Source organism: Capra hircus, chromosome 3 (genome assembly GCF_001704415.2).
Source record: "Capra hircus breed San Clemente chromosome 3, ASM170441v1, whole genome shotgun sequence".
NCBI classification, from domain to species: domain Eukaryota; kingdom Metazoa; phylum Chordata; class Mammalia; order Artiodactyla; family Bovidae; genus Capra; species Capra hircus.
In genome coordinates, this window is record NC_030810.1 from 69974463 (window position 1) to 69996831 (window position 22369).

Consider the following 22369-nt stretch of genomic DNA (forward strand, 5'->3'; position numbering starts at 1 on the left):
ACTTCCCTGTCTGTCACCAAATCCCGGAGCTTGCTCAAACTCATGTCCATCGAATCAGTGATGCCATCCAACCATCTCATCCTCTGTCATCCCCTTCTCCTCCTGCCTTCATGCTTTCCCAGCAGCAGGGTCTTTTCCAATGAGTCAGCTCTTTGCATCAGATGGCCAAAGTATTGGAGCTTCAGCTTCAACATCAATCCTTCCAATGAATATTCAGGACTGATCTTTAGAATGGACTGGTTGGATCTCCTTGCAGTCCAAGGGACTCTCAAGAGTCTTCTCCAACACCACAGTTCAAAAGCATCAATTCTTCAGCGCTCAGCTTTCTTTATAGTCCAACTCTCACATCCATACATGAATACTAGAAAAACCAGGGCTTTGACTAGACGGACATTTGTCAGCAAAGTAGTGTCTCTGCTTTTTAATATGCTGTCTTATGTTGGTGACAGTGGAGGCATGGTTGGAGGTTGCCTGCTGTAGGGTTGGGGTCACTGAGTGTAGCAGTACATCCATGGGATCTTTTGAAAGAGGTCACCATTATCTTCATTACCTCCACCATAGTTGGGCCCCAGGTAAATAGCAGGGAAGGATAACAGCTCCATCCATCAATAGAAAATTGGATTAAAGATTTACTGAGCATGGCCCCGCCCATCAGAACAAGACCCAGTTTTCCCCTCAGTCAGTCTCTCCCATCAGGAAGCTTCCATAAGCCTCTTATCCTTCTACATCAGAGGGCAGACAGAGTGAAAACTGCAATCACAGAAAACTAACCAATCTAATCATATGGACCACAGCCTTGTCTAACTCAATTAAACTATGAACCATGCCGGGTAGGGCAACCCAAGACAGATAGGTCATGGTGGAGAGTTCTGACAGAATGTGGTCCACTGGAGAAGGGAATGGCAAACCACTTCAGTATTCTTGCCTTGAGAACTGCATGAACAGCATGAAAAGGAAAAAAGATAGGACACTGGAAGATGAATTCCCCAGGTTGGTAGGTGCCCAATATGCTACTGGAGATCAGTGGAGAAATAACTCCAGAAAGAATGAAGAGATGGAGCCAAAGCAAAAACAGCACCCAGTTGCAGATGTGACTGGTGATGGAAGCAAGGTCCGATGCTGTAAAGAGCAATATTGCATAGGAACCTGGAATGTTAGGACCATGAATCAAAGCAAATTGGAAGCGGTCAAACAGGATACGGCAAGAGTGAACATCAACATTTTAGCAATCAGCGAAATAAAATGGACTAGAATGGGTGAATTTAACTCAGTTGACCATTATATCTACTACTGTGGGAAGGAATCCCTTGGAAGAAATGGGGTAGCCATTGTGGTCAACAAGAGTCTGAAATGCAGTACTTGGATGCCATCTCAAAAACAACAGAATGATCTCTGTTCGTTTCCAAGGTAAACCATTCAATATAATGGTAATCCAAGTCTATGCCCAGACCAGTAATGCTGAAGAAGCTGAAGTTGAATGGTTCTATGAAGACCTACAAGACCTTTTAGACCTAACACCCAAAAAGATGCTCTTTTCAATATAGGGGACTGGAATGCAAAAGTAGGGAGTTAAGAAACACCTGGAGCAATAGGCAAATTTGGTCTTGAAGTACAGAATAAAGCAGGGCAAAGGCTAATAGAGTTTTGCCAAGAGAACGCACTGGTCATAGCAAAACCCTCTTCCAACAACACAAAAGAAGACTGTACACATGGACATCACCAGATGGTCAATACCAAAATCAGACTGATTATATTCTTTGCAGCCAAAGATGGAGAAGCTCTATACAGTCAGCAAAAACAAGACTGGGAGCTGACTGTGGCTCAGATCATGAATTACTTATGGCCAAATTCAGACTTAAATTGAAGAAAGTAGGGAAAACTGCTAGACCATTCAGGTATGACCTAAATCAAATCCCTTATAATTATACAGTGGAAGTGAGAAATAGATTTAAGGGACTAGATCTGATAGAGTGAGGCTCATGACATTTTACAGGAGATAGGAATCAAGACCATTCCCAAGAGAAAGAAATGCAAAAAAGTAAAATGGCTGTCTGAGGAGGCCTTACAAATAGCTCTGAAAAGAAGAGAAGCCAAAAGCAAAGCAGAAAAGGAAAGATATACCTATTTGAATGCAGAGTTCCAAAGAATAGCAAGGAGAGATAAGAAAGCCTTCCTCAGTGATCAGTGCAAAGAAATAGAGGAAAACAATAGAATGGGAAAGACTAGAGATCTCTACAAGAAAATTAGAGATACCAAGGGAACATTTCATGCAAAGATGGGCTCGATAAAGGACAGTAATGGTATGGACCTAACAGAAGCAGAAGATATTAAGAAGAGGTGGCAAGAATACACAGAAGAACTGTACAGAAAAGATCTTCACGACCGAGATAATCACGATGGTGTGATCACTCATCTAGAGCCAGACATCCTGGAATGTGAAGTCAAGTGGGCCTTAGGAAGCATCACTATAAACAAAGCTAGTGGAGGTGATGGAATTCCAGTTGAGCTATTTCAAATCCTAAAAGATGATGCTATAAAAGTGCTGCACTCAATATGCCAGCACATTTGGAAAACTCAGCAGTGGCCACAGGACTGGAAAAGGTCAGTTTTCATTCCAATCCCAAAGAAAGGCAATGCCAAAGAATGCTCAAACTACCGCACAATTGCACTCATCTCACAAGCTAGTAAATGCTCAAAATTCTCTAAGCCAGGCTTTAGCAATAGATGAACAGTGAACTTCCAGATGTTCAAGATGGTTTCGGAAAGGCAGAGGAACCAGAGATCAAATTGCCAACATCCACCGGATCATCGAAAAACCAAGAGAGTTCCATAAAAACATCTATTTCTGCTTTATTGACTATGCCAAAGCCTTTGACTGTGTAGATCATAATAAACTGTGGAAAATTCTGAAAGAGATGGGCATACCAGACCACCTGACCTGCCTCTTGAAAAATCTGTATGCAGGTCAGGAAGCAACAGTTAGAACTGAACATGAAACAACAGACTGGTTCCAAATCGAGAGGAATACGTCAAGGCTGTATATTGTCACGCTGCTTATTTAACTTATATGTGGAGTACATCATGAGAAATGCTGGACTGGATGAAGCACAAGCTGGAATCAAGGCTGCTGGGAGAAATATCAATAACCTCAGATATGCAAATGACACCACACTTATGGAAGAAAGCAAAGAAGAACTAAAAAGCCTCTTGATGAAAGTGAAAGAGGACAGTGAAATAGTTGGCTTAATGCTCAACATTCAGAAAACGAAGATCATGGCATCCGGTCCCATCACTTCATGGCAAATAGATGGGAAAACAGTGGAAACAGTGCTGACTTTATTTTGGGGGGTTCCAAAATCACTGTAGATGGTGACTGCAGCCATGAAATTAAAAGACACTTGCTCCTTGGAAGAAAATCTATGACCAACCTAGACAGCACATTAAAAAGCAGAGACAACACTTTGCCAACAAAGGTCTATCTAGTCAAGGCCATGGTTTTTCCAGGAGTCATGTGTGGATGTGAGAGTTGGATTATAAAAAAAGCTGAGCACCAAAGAATTGATGCTTTTGAACTGTGGTGCTGGAGAAGACTCTTGAGAGTCCCTTGGACTGCAAGGAGATTCAACCAGACCATCTTAAAGGAGATCAGTCCTGAGAGTTCATTGGAAGGACTGATGTTGAAGCTGAAACTCCGATACTTTGGCCACCTGACGCGAAGAGCTGGCTCATTTGAAAAGACCCTGATGCTGGGAAAGATTGAAGGTGGGAGGAGATGGGGATGACAGAATATGAGACAGTTGGATGGCATCACCAACTCAATGGACATGAGTTTGGGTAAACTCTGGGAATTGGTGATGGACAGGGATGCCTGGCATGCTACAGTCCATGGGGTTGCAAAGAGTCAGACACGACTGAGGTACTGAACTGAACTGAGCTAGGTTAGTCATAGCATTTCTTCCAAGTAGCAAGCATCTTTTAATTTCATGGCTGCAAGTACCATCTGCAGCAATTTTGGAGCCCCCCAAAATAAAATCTGTCACTGTTTCCACTGTTTCCCCATTTATTTGCCATGAAGTGATGGGACCAGATGCAATGAGCTTAGTTTTCTGAATGTTAAGTTTTAAGCCAACTTTTTCACTCTCCTCTTTCACTTCATCAAGAGGCTCTTTAGTTCTTCTTCGCTTTCTGCCATAAGTGTGGTTTCATCTGCATATCTGAGGTTGTTGATATTTCTCCCGGCAATCTTGATTCTAGCTGTGCTTCATCCAGCCCAGCGTTTCTCATGATGTACTTTGCATATAAGTTAAATAAGCAGGGTGACAATATACAGCCTTGACGTACTCCTTTCCCTATTTGGAACCTATCTGTTGTTCCATGTCCAGTTCTAACTGCTGCTTCTTAACCTGTATACAGATTTCTCAGGAAGAAGGTAAGGTGGTCTGGTATTCCCATCTCTTGAAGAATTTTCCACAGTCTGTTGTCATCCACAGAGTCAAAGGCTTCGGCATAGTCAATAAAGCAGAAGTACTTGATTTTGCATCCCAGGATGTCTGGCTCTAGATGAGTGATCACACCATCGTGATTATCTGGGTCATGAAGATCTTTTTTGTATAGTTCTGTGTATTCTTGCCACCTCTTCTTAATATCTTCTGCTTCTGTTAGGTCCATACCATTTCTGTCCAAAAGTTCAAGCTTCTCTCAAGTGTTTTTAAATCACTAAAATAATAAATTTTCTAGACTTTTAGCAGTAATACTAGATGTGAAAATACATGGAACTAAATATCAAAGTCTTGGGTTACTATAAATAAGAAATCAAGCATTCTATTCATACTAAGTCGAACAAGTGGAGTCAAACCGATTTTTGTAACGATTTTGTGTAATAATTATTCTAGGTATCTCATATAGGTGGATCACACATTTGTCCTTTTGCATTTGGCTTATATCATTTAGCATTGTGTTTTCAAAGTTACTCCACATTGCACGTTCGTCAGAATTTCAGTCTTTTTAAAGGTTGATTAATATTCCTTTGTAGGGATATGTCACATTTTGTTTTTCATTAGAGAGTTTTGACCTTTTTGGCTACTGTGAATAATGCTGCTATTAACATTGGTGTGCAAGTATATGAGTCCCTGCTTTCAATTCTTTTGGGTATATACCTAAAAGTAGAGTTAGTGGTAATTCATATGGTAATTCTATATTTAACTTAGAGGAATTTCTATATTGTCTTCCTGATTCTCTCAAATACATTTTAATTCTCTGTTGAAATTACCCATTTTTTAAAATTTATATTCTCTACCTTTGCTTTTTTCCTATATATTTGAACATGTACATAGCTATTTAAAAATCTTTTTTGGATGACAGCAATATCTAGATTATCTACGGATCTGCTTCTATTGTCCATGTTTATTTCTTGGGTTTAGGTCATGTCATCTTGTCTTTTGGTATGCCCCGTAATTTTGTACATAATGCCTGCAGAGAGCATTTCCCTTTCTTCTAGAAGGCAGATATAATGGTAATTGATCACCTTAAACCAATCAAGGGGCTGTGCTGAGTGCAGGCTTAACGGCATCTCCAGTAAAGGTCAAGCTACTTTGGGTTCATCTCCATTCCAAGAGCATAGCCCTCCAGGATTTTTAACTGAGACCCTGGGAATTCACTGAGATTTCTCCTTCTGGCAGGTTTATAACTCTAGTCTGTATCTTGTGAGACTGCCAAAATGTCTGCTTTTCAAAGGCTTTCCAATGAGATTTTTTTTTAGCCTTCCATTCTGTAAAGCCCAGGATTTGGCAAACATCCCAACAGGATAACTGCCTGTATGCTTGAGGTTCCCTTAGTTTTCTATAAAAGCTTGCTGGTTTCTTGTCCCCAGAGCAAAGGTCTCCTGGTATACAGTCCTGGTTCTCAGACGCCTGCTCATGCCTAGTATCAGCAAATTCCTCAAGGGAAAAAGAAGCTACAAAAGTTAGCTCACTTTTCTTGAGATTCTTTTAGCTCACTTTCACTCTTGGGGTTCAACCCTTTGGGATCTCAGCCCAAAGCATGGTGTACCAAGGTCCCACTCTTGGTAGAAACTGTACTATATTTTTATCTTCCTAGCCTCATAACGGAGAAGGCAACGGCACCCCACTCCAGCACTCTTGCCTGGAAAATCCCATGGATGGAGGAGCCTGGTGGGCTGCAGTCCATGGGGTCGCTAAGAGTCAGACACGACTGAGCGACTTCACTTTCACTTTTCACTTTCACGCATTGGAGAAGGAAATGGCAACCCACTCCAGTGTTCTTGCCTGGAGAATCCCAGGGATGCGGGAGCCTCATGGGCTGCCATCTATGGGGTCACACAGAGTTGGACACAACTGAAGAGGCTTAGCAGCAGCAGCCTCATAAAACTATATTTTAGGTCATATATCTCCTGGCAAACACAGTTACAGAATCAAGGCTCATGTCTCTTAAGTCTTATCCTTTCTCAGATCTGTTTTTTATTAATATTTACTTATTTAATTTGTCTATGCTGAATCTTACTGGCAGCACTAGTTTCTTTGATCTTTGATCTCTAGTTGTGGCATTCGAATTCTGAAGTTGTGGCACATGGGATCTAGTTCCTTGACCAGGGATTGAACCAAGGCCCCCTGCACTGGGATCACAGAATCTTAGCCATTGGACCACCAGGGAAGTCCCCCTTTTCTCAGATCTTAATCAAGTAATTCCTCACTACCTTGTTAGCTCTTTGAAGCTTTAACATATACTTTAAAAATATTTTCTCTGCCTGTTTTCTTTCTTTTAAAAAAAATAATTTTATTTTTGGCTGTGCTGGGTCTTTGCTGTTGCTTAGGGTTTTTCTCTAGTTGCAGCGAGCAGGGTCTACTCTCTAGTTGTGGTGCACAGACTTCTCATTGCCATGGCTTCTCTTGTTGCAGAGCACAGGGTCTAGGTACGTGAGCTCAGTAGTTGCAGCTCCCTGGATCTAGAGCACAGGCTCAGTAGCTGTGAGGCACAGGCTTAGTTGCTCCATAGCATGTGGGATCTTTATGGAAGATTGGACCCATGTCCCCTGCATTGACAGGCAGATTCTTTGTCAGTGAGTCACCAGGGAAGCCCCATTGCTTTCTTTTCTAATCACACAATTCCTATGCCATATCAGTATTATTTAGTATTACTGGTCTTAAAGTATTACCAGTTTGGGTAAGTTTAAGAACATAATTCCCAAATGCAGAGAAACTACAATTTTTTTTAAAAGACAGTCTTAGGAAAAAGATATATTTTAGGCTTAGAAAACTTGTTTATTATTTTCAAGTTTTAGAAAGATAACCATTAAATTATGCTAGAATTGTTTTACTTTCATTTCTTACCTATTAAAATGAAAAATGAGGTACTTAAACTATAATTTCACTCATAACAGAATATATACCAATATATGCCTTACATTTTAAAGGCTACTATATTAAAAACAAGATAAAACCACATTTATTTCTGATCTCTTAGAACAGTGTTTCTAACATAGCCAGATGATGTTAATAGGTCTACCTGGGAGGGTTACAGTGGGGATGGATTTTTCTCCTAATCAAATATATTTGCTTTCTTTGGAGATGCAGAACACACACTAGTATATTAAAGATCCTAAGAAGTCCTCAGTAAAGTCAATTCTTTATATTTGTTTAACTTTCTGTTTTCAAGTATATCTGACTCATGGACTACCTTTTAAGGTGCCTCAAGAAACCCAGTTTGACAAAGGTGACGTTAAAAAAGGAAAATAAACATTTCAAATAGTTTTGGTTATTTATGTGTTATTATAGTTGATTATATAACTTCTTTCTTCTTCACTGAAGCTGAGCTGGTGAGTTCTGTGGGGGGGGGTGGTTGTTAGCTTTATTAATCTATAACTTCCTTTATCAGCCTTTTCTGACTCTGGGTAGCAGAAAGAGCATGAGCTTTCTATAGAGACAGAGTTGGGATCAAACTCTGGCTCCACCAGGAAAGGCAAATTCTTCTCTCGTTAGTCATATTTCTTTATTAGTAAAGTGGGTTTGGGGGGGCTTTCACAGGATTATTTTCAGTACTAATTGTGACATGAAGTACCCAGTATACTGCCTGGCCCCAAAGTTTCCTTCTATTCTAAAAGTCCTCAAGGATCTGGAATGCACATGGAACGAACATGAGACTGACATCTTTCACCCTTCCCTGATTTGCAACTCTTCCTTGCTAATTAATTCCCTGGCTTCCTATATTAGTATTTCTCTTCTGACTACTAAGAGGATGTCATACTCCTAGGGAATAATTTATTTTTATTCTAACTGACAGAATGTCTAGAGTTAACCTAATTTTTATTCTCTTAGAACTTTGGAAAGCTTCAGGTCTCCCTGTCTTATGACCCTATATCATTTATTACTGTAATAATTATAATAATTATCTTACCTTACTATAATTATTCATTTTCTTCCCTACTAGACTCTAAGTTCATGAGGTCAGGATACCTTCCTCCCTGCTAAATGTACACACCTAGCACCACTGGCCTGTTTAAAAAGTAACCATTCAATAATGAGAATCATTAATAAGTTATAATAATTGGGATCTCAATAATTATTATATAAAAATATAATTCTTAGATATTTTTATTATTATTTATATAGAAGATATTAGCAGAAAACAAGGAGTTAAATATTATCCTCAAACATTTAAAATACAAGTGCTATGGAACCAATATTTACTACTAGAACTCTTATTCTGTTAGAGTGATTTTCCTAAGATATATCCAGTAGGATAGAAATTAAATAATAAATACACATATATACTTTTTACATATATTTTCAGCATTCGAGAATGACTCCATTTATTCAAAAGATATGTTATAGAAAGGATGGATGCAAATAACACTTTCATACTATAAATATTTAAAAATCCATCTGATTAGAGTAAACTAAACTTCAAGTATATGTGAAAAGCAAGAATCCCTCTTTGTAATAAGTATGCTCTCATACTAGTCTGGCTTACTCAGATTTCTGAATACAGAGTTTTTCAAAGTGGGGAACAGTCCTACTAATTTGGTCATATCAAAATGTTAAGAAATTCGACACAACTCAAAATCAAATTAACTTTTACTTTTTGAAAATAATTTTTAGTCTATGTATAAGTAATAAACATAATGTGTTATTAATATAGTTTTTTAATGTGTTATTACACTTAGAATGGATAAACAACAAGGTCCTACCATATAGGACAGGAAACTATACCCAGCCTCCTGGGATCAACCATAATGGAAAATTATATATATATATATATAAAACAATGTGTATATGTATATAACTGAGTCACGCTGCACAGCAGAGATTGGTACAACATTTTAAATCAACTCTACTTCAATTAAAGAATAAGTTTTTTCATACACTAGAAAATAAAAAATACTTACTATTATTTTCTTACAGTCCTTTCCTCTGCATAGTTCTGTATAGGTAGAGTATTGCACATATATAATCCAGCTTCCAACAAAAACCGCCAACCAGGAAAAGAAAAGATATTTCATTCGCACATATGAGAAGCGAGCCTGTAAGTAAAAAAGCACAAAACAGTCAATCATTCAGCACCCAGTCAGCATTCACTGTCCTAGAACATGACTTTTCCCCCTTTCTTGGAAGCACTCAATATATATTCTAGGCTTTCATATGGCAATTCTCCTAGAACAATGTGCACTTTCACTAAGTCTAAAAAGCATTGGTCTTAGAAAAGGAAGCTCCTTGGTCTTGCCAAGAAAAAGAGAACAAAATACCCTTTAAAATGTATAGTCTTTCAAATACCACCAGCATCCAAAGTTACTCATTAAGCACAAGCACGTGCACCATGCTACCCTGGACACCCAGTAAGGTCAGGTGAAGAGAGACACAATCCCCTCTTATGACAAGCTTACAGAAGACTGGTTCAAATAAGAATCTTAAAGTTCTTTATGAATAAGTATGGCAAAAATAATTGTGTTTTAAAGAAATAAAAACAGAGAATTTGGCTACTAGTCTAATGTCTCACAGTGAGGTACAACCAGAGTAAGAAATGAAACTTCACATTCATTCCTGTTTCCCTGTGTATTCACCAATGCTTTATGTTCCTTTTATTTAATCAATCAAATGCTTCACCTAACAGATATTCTGGAAATTTGAGGGAAAAGTTACAGCTATTAAAGAAGAAGAAAGATTAATATATATAAAGAATAAATGGCTCCCCGCATGTCAGTTTGTAAAGCTGTACAATAGGATCCTCTTCGCCTTGCTTTGCAACTAGTACTCTGGTATCTAATTGCGACTCCGGTCAGTTGGTGGTTTTTCTCCATCAACTACATATCAAACAGTTTCATCTCCAAAACTGTCAGCTGGTCAAGATAATTTGACATTTATGTTTTGAGTCTGGAACTCCAATGGTCTGATTTTATAAATAACTGAATTTAGGACCATGGGGAGAATTGAGCAAAAATAAAAAGACATGTAAACAAACAACGAAAAGCTAGTTTTGCTTTTACAATCCCAAGTCAGTTTCTCACACTGGACAACAGAGGGATACTGTGAGTGCTGTGGGCATGCAAAGAAAGCCGAAAGAGATGAAAGAGACGAAAGTGCATCTGCAGAGACAATGAGTGCAGAGGAAAAAGGGACTCAGAAATACTGAAGTCTTTTGGCTTTATTTATGGTTTAGATATCAGTCTTTGTGAAGTGAATCCCAGCACCAAAAAGCTTGAGTACAACAAATTCACAGTTAAATGATAGGTCTCTGAGTTTTATTATTAAAACATTTTTAACAATGCCTTAAATGCAAGTTATTTTTGTATAGCTCTAAATGAATCCAATAAAGAGAAAGTCCAGATAGATTTCCAAATAAAATCACATAAATGACAATGAACATACACCAAGGGGTTTGTTTGAAAGACATTTAAGATTACTTGGCCCTAATAAGAGGTCTAGTCATCAGATAGAAATTGATATGTACCAGTATTATAAAGCTTAAATATTATTGAGTGACATAATGCCTATAGAACATAAGCACTTTGCTAGGCACACAGAAAATACTCAACAAATGTTAGCAAAATCAATTTGCAAGGCCCTGAACAAAATGCCAGTAATGCTGTCATTATGATAGGCCACTGCCTTCTTTTTGGGCTTGCCAAAAAGAAAACCGAATCTGAATCTGATTAAGCCTTTAGCTCCAGCTACCAGTTTACAGGAAATACAGGAGACAGAGGCATATAAGTAACACTTAAGTAAATGACAGTATTAGGATACAATCAGCAAACTCTAGGCTGTGGGAAATGCGGCAATACAAATAACCCAGTTCTTCAACAAATAAATTATCAGGGAGAAAAGAGAGAAGACGAGAACACCAAAGATCAAAAAATACTTGAGAAATATTGTATATTAAATAATCACATTTCGTGGATCTTTTTTGAGTCCTGATTCAAATGAAAAACTGTAAAAAAAAAAAAATGACATTTATGAGACAATTGAAAACTTGAAGGCTGACAGGATACCTGATGCTGTAAAGGCATTATTTTAGTTTTTTAGGCATAATAATGTGATATTTAAAGAAAAATGACTCAATCTTTTTGAGATAGACACTGAAACATTTATGAATAAAATAGTACCTGGGATTTGCTTCTAAACAATATAGGAAGGGAAAGGTAGGTGGGAAAAGTATTAAAACAATACTGGCCTTGAGTTGGTAACTGCTCAAGCTGGGTGATGGTTACATGCCTTCTTTTGTACATGTTTCTCTCTACTGCTTTAACATTTTTTTATGTTGTAAGATAAGGAATACTTTCATACCAAGATACCCACTTCCCACACATTCATTCAGCAACTATCTATTGCCTACTACGTGCCTGGCGCCACCTTAGGCACTTTCAGAACGTTTGCATATACAGTGACAAACAAATCCTAAATACCAGATAAGTACCCTTAACACAGTTCAGAGGGTTTCCTGGACAACAGTAGCATGGCATGATTTTACTTCTATAAGTCCAATCTTTTGTGTGTATGTGGCCATTAGAGAAAGATTATTTAATAAAAGATGATAAGACAACTGTTAATCATTTGGAAATAGCATATTTTAAAACCTAAAACACATCTTACATCAAAATAAATTCCGCAGGAAACTGATACACATGTAAAAAACGACATAATATAATACAAATGCAGGGATTTTTCAAAAATATTTTTTGAGATGACAAAAATTCCAACTACCACAGAATCTCTAAAGGAAGACATTGACTATATAAAAACTTTAAAGTTGTGACAAAAATCACTGTAAACAAAGCTGAAAGATAAAATGGGATGTGATAGGAGTTTTCATCATTAGAGTAAGAGAGAGTAGCTAGAGGGCTCAGGACAAGAACTGAAGTCAGTAGGAGATTTGTGCTCACTCCTATGATGGTGGCAGAGTATGCTGTCACGGCATTTCTGAAAGAGCAGTTAGCCATATACATCAAACACTCTAAAAATTTTACCTAGCAAATTCCACATTTAGGGATGTATCACGAGTGAAGAATTAAGCCTATACTATACACATACCCGGAGAAGGCAACGGCACCCCACTCCAGTACTCTTGCCTAGAAAATCCCATGGATGGAGGAGCCTGGTGGGCTGCAGTCCATGGGGTTGCTAAGAGTCGGACACAATTGAGCTACTTCACTTTCACTTTTCACTTTCATGCATTGGAGAAGGAAATGGCAACCTACTCCAGCGTTCTTGCCTGGAGAATCCCAGGGACGGGGGAGCCTGGTGGGCTGAGGGTCGCACAGAGTCAGACACGACTGAAGTGACTTAGCAGTAGCATACACATACCCACACACACATCCCCCGACCCACCCCCATGTAATACATATGACATCTTTTACACCTATTATTATAACAGTGCATTATCAGAGGCAACCAAGTTTCATCAATCAAGAAGTTACTAAATACAATTATTGAAACCATTTTATTTTAGAGAAGCTACTTACAAGCTATTTATGGGCAACAACTTTATACTCCTAGATATCGTTAAACTACGTACAGTTAGAGACAGCACTGCAGAAGAGCAGACAGCAGAATTAAAGAGAGCAGACTTAAGGAAACATCAATCGTCATTATTTTGCCCATTTTTCATTTTGTGTACAAAGAGGCATGAATGCAGTTTGAAATCTTTTAGTGGCCATAAAGTTACAATCAACCACTCTGTGAGAAGTTCAATCTTAAATTAATATTGAGATGGGGTTTAAAAACAAGATTAATCTCAATTTGTTTAGTAAAAAATCAAGGAAGACCTTACACTGTAAAATAATATTTTCTTTTTTCCTTTTTTTGCTTTGCTCTGCAGCAGGTAGAAGCCACAGAGTAAAGGAAACCACGCAGACATGGTGAGTAGGTTCTCTGCTAGTTCAGAACTTGGTTCTGTCTTACCTTCTCCTTGACACCCACCTCAAGGAGTCTCGTAATGTCAACTACCTTTGGAGCCTCCATCAATAATTTCTATTAGCTATCAAATGCATATTGAGCCTAATAAATGTTGGCAGCAAAGACCTGTATATTTCCCCCTTCTGCACAGCCAATTTAATAAAATTTGAAGTCATTTTGTTTTTCTCTCAAAGAGCTAAATTAAATTTTTTTTCCCTCTCTGGCATATGTTTAAATGGAAAAATACCCTGTAAACTGGCTTGCCCACTGTGTGTTCATCATGATACAGAATGCCAAAATTTTTGGAGAGGAAGTTGGATTGATGATGTTCCCAGCAGGGCAGTGGGCATCACCTGTTATATATAAATGACAAAGGAGTGAAACACATTTTTATTCTAGTATGTCATTGAAATTACCGTGATTTGAGGGTAACACAAACTAGTATAAGGGCTTTCATGTGTCCTTTAATTTCTGCAGATCCTGTTGCCTCACATTTTAAAATAAAGATTGAAGAAAAACAGCCATAAATGACATCTGTACCTACTGACTAATTTTATTTCCCTGTGTGGCACTCACTAAAATGTTCCCAGTGGTCTGTTCTATACCAATTACCTAGACAATCTAGACTTTGATGAAAAAATATAGTTACTGTTTATGATCTTTTTACTGATGCTGAACTATCCAAAATACTGCCTAGAAGCAAAATTTGTTCTGCTGATTTTGGGCCTAGCTACTTCCCTGGTGGCTTAGCCGGTAAAGAATCCACCTGCCTCCAATGCGGGAGACCTGGTTTGATCCCTGGGTTGGGGAAGATTCCCTTGAGAAGGGAATGGCTACCCACTCTAGTATTCTGGCCTAGAGAATTCCATGGACTGTATAGTCCATGGGGTCACAAAGAGTTGGACACGACTGAGTGACTTTCCCTTTCACTTTTCACTAGTGGTACACTGCTTTATTCCAAACTATGCTCCTGAAAGTCATGATAAGAATTTTAGAGAATGCACTATGGCATGATTCTCAACTAGAGTCAGGTTTGCCTCCCGGGGATACCTGGTAGGGTCTAGAATCACAAAGTGTGATTGGACTCTAGTCTATTGAGGCCAGAAATGTTGCTAAACATCCTTCAAAGCACAGGAGGGCTCCCCACATCTAAGAATTATCTGCCCAAATGTCCATAGTGCTAAGACTGAGAAAACTTGTATTATGGTTACAAAATAAAATGAAAGCAAAGATTATGGGGTAGAAAGAATCAAATTTGTATGACACTATCATTTTATTTTAAATTAGTCTTTAAAGCATAAATTACTACTTAATTAGAAAAATATAACATCTGTCTGGAAATAACAGAAATAATTCTTAATGACTAAATGATTGGCAATATCTTATTATAAATAAAGAAAAATCACTGGAGATGGAAAATATATAAATGATGAAACAAACTTTCTCTACCAATTCTACTATAAAGAACAGTGATACTTTTTTTAGATTGTTTTATTTCACTGTGATGATTTTATTTCATGACAAATCTGAAAACCTATGAACTTATTCAAATAGTTTTACATTAAGTTTTTGAACTAGGCATAAAGAGGCAACACATCAAAATTTAGCTACATAAGACTACTTTTATATTACTTACCTATTTTTCACATTCAGCATCATTTATTAGGTTGGTGCAAACATACCTATAGTTTTGACCCGTGAATTTTTGTTTGCTTTTTCTTTTTAATTAATTTTTTTATTGAAGGATAATTGCTTTACAGAATTTTGTTGTTTTTTGTCAAACCTCAACATGAATCAGCCATAGGTATACATATATCCCCCCTTTTTGAACCTCCCTCCCATCTCCCTCCCAATCCTACCCCTCTAGGTTGATACAAAGCCCCTGTTTGGGTTTCCTGAGCCATACAGCAAACTCCCTTTGGCTATCTATTTTACATATGGTAATGTAAGTTTCCATATTACTCTTTTCATACATCTCACCCTCTCCTTCCCTCTCCCCATGTCCATAAGTATATTCTCTATGTTTGTTTCTCCATTGCTGCCCTGTAAATGAATTCTTCAGTACCATTCTTCTAGATGCCGTATATATGTGTTAGAATACAATATTTATCTTTCTCTTTCTGACTTACTTCACTCTGTATAATAGGTTCTAGGTTCATTCACCTCATCAGAACTGACTCAAATGCATTTCTTTTTATGGCTGAGTAATGTTCCATTGTGTATATGTACCACAACTTCTTTATCCATTCATCTGTCCATGGACATCTAGGTTGCTTCCACGTTCTAGCTATTGTAAACAGTGCTGCAGTGAACAATGGGATACATGTGTTTCTTTCAATTTTGGTTTCCTCAGGGTATATGCCTAGGAGTGGGACTGCTGGGTCAGGTCTATATGGTGGTTTTATTCCTAGTTTTTTAAGGACTCTCCATACCTCTTCCATAGTGGCTGCATCGATTTACATTCCCACCAACAGTGCAAGAGCGTTCCCTTTTCTCCACACCCTCTCCAGCATTTATGATTTGTAGGCTTTTTGATGAGGGCCATTCTGACCTGTATGAGGTGATATCCCACTGTGGTTTTGATTTGCATTTCTTTAACAATGAGCGATGTTGAACATCTTTTCATGTGTTTGTTAGCCATCTGTATGTCTTCTTTGGTCTTTTTCCCACTTTTGGAATGGGTTGATTGTTTTTCTGGCATCAAGCTGTATGAGCTGCTTGTACATTTTGGAAATTAATCCTTTGTCAGTTGTTTCATTTGCTATTATTTTCTTCCATTCTGAGGGTTGTCTTTTCACCTTGCTTATAGTTTCTTTTGCTGTGCAAAAGCTTTTAAGTTTAATCAGGTCCCACTTGTTTACTTTTGTTTTTATTTCCGTTACACTAGAAGGTGGGTCATAGAGGATCTTGCTTTGATTTATGTCACTAAGTGTTCTGCTTATGTTTTCCTCTAAGAATATTATAGTTTCTGGTCTTAAATGTAGGTCTTTAATCCATTTTGAGTTTATCTTTGTGTATGGTGTTAGTAAGTGTTCTAATTTCATTCTTTTAAATGTAGCTGTCCAGTTTTCCCAGCACCATTTATTGAAGAGGCTATCTTTGACCCATTGTATATTCTTGACTCCTTTATCAAAAACAAGGTATTCATAGGTGCATGGGTTTATTTCTGGGCTTTCTATCTTGTTCCACTGGTCTTTAGGGCTTCCCTGGTGGCTCAGAGGGTAAAGCGTCTACCTGCAATGAAGGAAACCTGGGTTCGATTCCTGGGTTGGGAAGATCCCCTGGAGAAGGAAACAGCAACTCACTTCAGTACCCTTGCCAAATCCCATGGACGGAGAAGCCTGGTAGGCTACATGGAGTCACAGAGAGTCAGACATGACTGAGCAACTTCACTTTCTTTCTTTCTTTCTTTCTTTACCACTGGTCTTTATTTCTATTTTTGTGCCAGTACCATACTGTCTTGATGACTGGAGCTTTGTAGTATAATCTGAAGTCAGGAAGGTTGATTCCTTCAGCTCCATTCTTCTTTCTCAAGACTGGTTTGGCTATTTGGGGTCTTTTGTGTTTCCACATGAATTGTGAGATTTTCTTGTTCTAGTTCTGTGAAAAATGCCATTGGTAATTTGATAGGGATTGCATTGAATCTGTAATTGTGTTTGGTAGTATAGTCATTTTCACAATATTGATTCTTCAATCTGTGAATTTTAACTCATCATAACTAGGCTCAAACATATCTTTATTCATCAACATAGGTGCCGTTACAATCAACACATTTTTGCCAATGAGAAATAACTCTGCTTATTCCTGTAGTGTAAAAATCTGTGCTTTGGGATTCAGTGAACTCTTGGAAAGCATTTCCTGCATCCTTTTGGTTGTGGAAAAATTCTCCCTGCAAAAAGTTGTTGAGATGCTTGAAGAAGTGGTAGTCAGTTGGTGAGATGTCAGGTGAATATGGTGGATGAGACAAAACTTCCTAGCCTAATTCATTCAACTTCTGAAGCATGGGTTATGTGATGTGTGGTGAGGCATGGTTGTGGAGAAGAATTGGGCCCTTTCTGTTGACCAGTGCTGGCTGCAGGCATTGCAGTTTTCAGTGTATCTCACTGATTTGCTGAGCTTACTTCTCAGATGTAATGGTTTCACTAGGATTCAGAAAGCTATAATGGATCAGACTGGCAGCAGACCACCAAACAGTGACCATGCCTTTTTATGGTGCAAGTTTGGCCTTGGGAAGTGCTTTGGGGCTTCTTTTCAATCCAACCACTGAGGTGGTTGTCACCAGTTGTAATATCAAATCCACTTTCATCACAATCTGATTGAGAAATGGGTTCATTGTTGTCACATAGAATAAGAAGACACTTCAAAATGACTAATTTTTTATTTTTGGTTAGCTCATGAGGCACACACTTATAAAGCCTTTTCACCTTTCCAATTTACTTCAGATGTTGAATGACCATAGAATGGCCAATGGTGACTTCTTGTGTAGTAGTATGAGGGTCAGCTTCAATGACTGCCCTCAGTTGGTTGTTGTCACCTGCCAATGGCCAGCCACTATGCTCATCTTCAAGGCTCTTGTCGCCTTTGCAAAACTTCTTGAACCACCACTGCACTGTACATTTGTTAGCAATTTCTAGGCCCAAGGTATTGTTGATGTTGTGAGTTGTCTCCAATGCTTTATGACCCATTTTGAACTCAAATAAGAAAATTGCTCAAATTTGCTTTTTGTCTAACATCATGTCCCTAATCTAAAATAAATATAAACAGCAAGTAATAAGTCAATAGCAAAAAAAACATAAAATGAGAAATATGCATTAAAATTATGTATAGCATAACCACATTTGTTGAAGAATGCATTCCAATATCAAAGGCAAATTTACAATGCAAAAAACTGCAATTACTTTTGCACCAACCTAATACAAACATATAAAGCACAAAGCCCATCTGCTTTACCCCCAAGTACTCCCCATACAGATGTTCTTAATTGTGAAAAGCAAGGAAGAAAAATCTCTCTCACATTTTGCTTAATATATGTAGTAGACTTGAACACTCAGAAAATCTAACAAACTGATAAGGTTATCACTTGTAAAAACTCAAATACAATGATTTCATCATTTCATAGGAAAAGCTAGGAAGAGCTTGCTATTTTTTGAGACTGGTTTACAACATTTATATAAGTTTCATGTGTACAATGTATTTTTATTCAAGTTTTTCAGTAACCACTTACTCTTAAATAAACTTCAAATATCTTTTTTCCCCCTTATTGTTATATTAACAATACTAACAATACTGTAGCTAGCTAACTTTCACTGCTAATTTAGGAGCAATGTGGCTGGAAAAAACTAAAGTTAAAATTATTGACATATCCTTAAATATAACTGTACCCATTTTTTAAAAATGAACTCTAGATGTTTATAATAATACTTGAGCATGAAAAACATGCTGACTATAAAAAATAGAAATATAAAGAAACCATTCAATAAGGTAAATATTGTATACCACAACACCTCCAGATCAGCTTTGTTTGGAATGGATCCTATACCTTTACTAAAGGTTGTCTCACTGCTTAGTTGGAGGGTTGTGGGAAAACCATTAAGAAAATTATCTAAATGTATCTTAGCTCTCTTAGTGCTAATGTTCATAAACATCAAGAAACAGTTATGATGTTTAACCAAGAAACACACACAAAAAAACTTTCATGTCATTCCACACAAGGAAGATCTTGAGTTTTTAATAAGTTAAAAATAGTGAAAAAAAATCCTAAAAATATCTACACTCCCCAGCTTGTTCTGAGCATGAAAATACTTTTTTATGACAAAACTTTAGAGAAGAATTCCTTGTCAAAGGGCATTATTAGCCTAGTGATCGGAGTTTTAGCATTCTTTATCTAACAGCTGAGTTTTCACTTTTATAGGAAGAACTGTCATTATTCTCTGATCTAAATTCTAAAGGCTTTATTTGCATGAGCATATTCTCTTTTCTGATTTTATTAAAACTCTAGAAATAAAATTCTAACAAGTAGCAGATAATTTTCACATTTTCTCTGCATGCTGGTTCATATTTTTTACAGCTTAGGGGGCTGACAGCATCAAAAAAGCAGGACATTTTTCCTTGGGGAACTAATTGCATGGGGTGATCCTGAAGCCTGTGGCTGATTTCAATAGCAAATTAATATCTCAAAGTGTCAAAGTATGGGGAAATGTTCATGATACGGTAAGAGAAAAAAATCAACTTTCAAAAGAGCATATATGATATGTTTCCAATTTTACTTCAAAAAAAAGGAAGAAAAGTCACCAACAGACTGTAGAAACTGCAAGAAATACATCAAAATGTCAAGGGTGGTTATTTCAAAATGTCAAAAGTGGTGGGATTATGAATGATTTTTAGTTTTCTCTGTATTATACAGATTTTCTACAATGAATATATATTACACTATAGATATGTATGTAGATGCAAATACATAGTTTTTTTTCATATAAGTGCTTTAGCATATCTATTTAAAAACATATCTCTAGGATCTAGAAGTCTCCTGAGTGCTTTTTAAAAATTTCTTTTTTAAAACTTGGAAATAAATCCTTCATATAGAATTGTTTAAAATACATTAGTGCCAGACTTCCCTGGTGGTACTGTGGTTAGGAATCTGCCTGCCAACGTAGGGTACATGGGTACGATCCCTGGTCTGGGAAGATTCCATATGTCGCGGTACAACTAAGCCTGCATGCACAACTACTGAGCCCACAGGCCTAGAGCCTGTGTTCCTCAACAAGAGAAGCCACTGAAATGAGAAGCTCGTGTACCGCAACCTAGAGTAGCCCACCTTCACCGCAACTACAGAAAGCAACAAAGATCCAGTGCAGCCACAGATCAGTTCAAAAATACACAGTTCAGTTCAGTTCAGTTGCTCAGTCGTGTCCAACTCTTTGTGACCCCATGAATTGCAGCATGCCAGGTCTCCCTGTCCATCACCAACTCCCGGAGTTCACTCAGACTCATGTCCATAGAGTCGGTGATGCCATCCAACCATCTCATCCTCGGTTGTCCCCTTCTCCTCCTGCCCCCAATCCCTCCCAGCATCAGGGTCTTTTCCAATGAGTCAACTCTTGGCATGAGGTGGCCAAAGTACTGGAGTTTCAGCTTTAGCATTAGTCCTTCCAAAAGAACACCCAGGACTGATCTCCTTTAGGATGGACTTGTTGGATCTCCTTGCAGTCCAAGGGACTCTCAAGAGTCTTCTCCAACCCTCAGTTCAAACGCATCAATTCTTCGGTGCTCAGCCTTATTCACAGTCCAACTCTCACATCCATACATGACTACTGGAAAAACCATAGCCTTGACTAGATGGACCTTTGTTGGCAAAGTGATGTCTCTGCTTTTCAATATGCTATCTAGGTTGGTCATAACTTTTCTTCCAAGAAGTAAGCGTCTTTTAATTTCATGGCTGCAGTCACCATCTGCAGTGATTTTGGAGCCCAAAAAAATAAGGTCTGACACTGTTTCCACTGTTTCCCCATCTATTTCCCATGAAGTGATGGGACCAGATGCCATGATCTTCATTTTCTGAATGTTGAGCTTTAAGCCAACTTTTTCACTCTCCTCTTTCACTTTCATCAAGAGGCTTTTTAGTTCCTCTTCACTTTCTGCCATAAGGGTGGTGTCATCTGCATATCTGAGGTGATTGATATTTCTCCCGGCAATCTTGATTCCAGTTTGTGCTTCTTCCAGCCCAGCATTTCTCATGATGTACTCTGCATAGATGTTAAATAAGCAGGGTGACAATATACAGCCTTGGCATACTCCTTTTCCTATTTGGAACCAGTCTGTTGTTCCATGTCCAGTTCTAACTGTTGCTTCCTGACCTGCATATAGGTTTCTCAAGAGGCAGGTCAGGTGGTCACTGGTGTAACTTAAATTATAATTAGAAAGCAAATACCCATGTAACTACCACTTGGGTTAAGAAACAGTTTCTCTAGTGCCTTCACTGACCTTCATGTGACTTCTTCAATTAAGGGTTAAGTAACATGCACCTGACTTCAATGATAATCATATATGTGCTTTCCTATGTAGTTTAACCATTGACCATGTATACCTAAAATGCAGAATTTGATGTTCATTACTCTTGAACTTTATAGATATAGAAGCATATACCATGTACTGTGACTTACATTTTTCTCTGATGCATTTTCCCCTTCCCCTCCACTGTTCGCACATTTGTTCTCTATGTCTGTGTCTCTATTTCTGTTTTGGAAATAATATCATCCATACCAGTTTTCTAGATTCCATATATGCATTGATATACAATATTTTTCTCTTTGTGACTTCACTGACAGTTTCTAGGTTTATCCAAATAAACCTAGAAATGACCCATACAATGGAGTAATATTCCATTGCATATACGTACTACACCTTCTTTATAATTAAATTTTATTTATGACTCACTATTTAATTTTGGTTGCACTGGGTCTTCACTGCTGCATTCGGGCTTTCTCTAGTTGAGAACAGGGGCTACCCTCAGGCTGCTCATTGCGGTGCTTCTGTTGCGCAGTACGGGCTCTAGGTGCTTGGGATTCAGCAGATGTAGCACACAGGCTTCAGCGGTTGCCGCTCGAGGGCGCTAGAGAGCGGGCTCAGTAGCTGTGGCGCACGGGCTTAGCTGCTCCATGGCACATGGAATCCTCTCCAACCAGGGACTGAACCCATGTCCCCTGCGCTGGCATGGCAGGCAGACTCTCAACCACAGGATCACCAGGGAAGTCCCTACCATATCTTCTTTATCCATTTCTCTGTTGATGGGCATTTAGGTTGCTTTCCATATTCTGGCTATTGTAAATAGTGCTGCAATGAACAATGGGGTACATGTGTCTTTTTTGATTATGGTTTCCTCTGGGTATATTTCCAGTAATGGGACTGCTGGGTCACGTGGTAGTTCTATTTTCAGTTTTTTAAAGAACCTCCATACTCTTCTTCTTAGTAGC

General features: G+C 38.1%; 1 protein-coding gene across 2 annotated transcripts in view; it reads right to left on the minus strand.

Annotated features, from left to right (window-relative positions):
• The window catches only part of FAM69A (family with sequence similarity 69 member A), a 126139-nt gene that overhangs the window by 33524 nt on the left and 70246 nt on the right, over positions 1–22369 (minus strand). For both annotated transcript variants that reach the window (XM_018045765.1, XM_018045766.1), the window contains exon 2: positions 9401–9535. In XM_018045765.1, coding sequence (XP_017901254.1) covers positions 9401–9535 — 135 coding nt within the window. The remainder of the gene's footprint in view (positions 1–9400; positions 9536–22369) is intronic.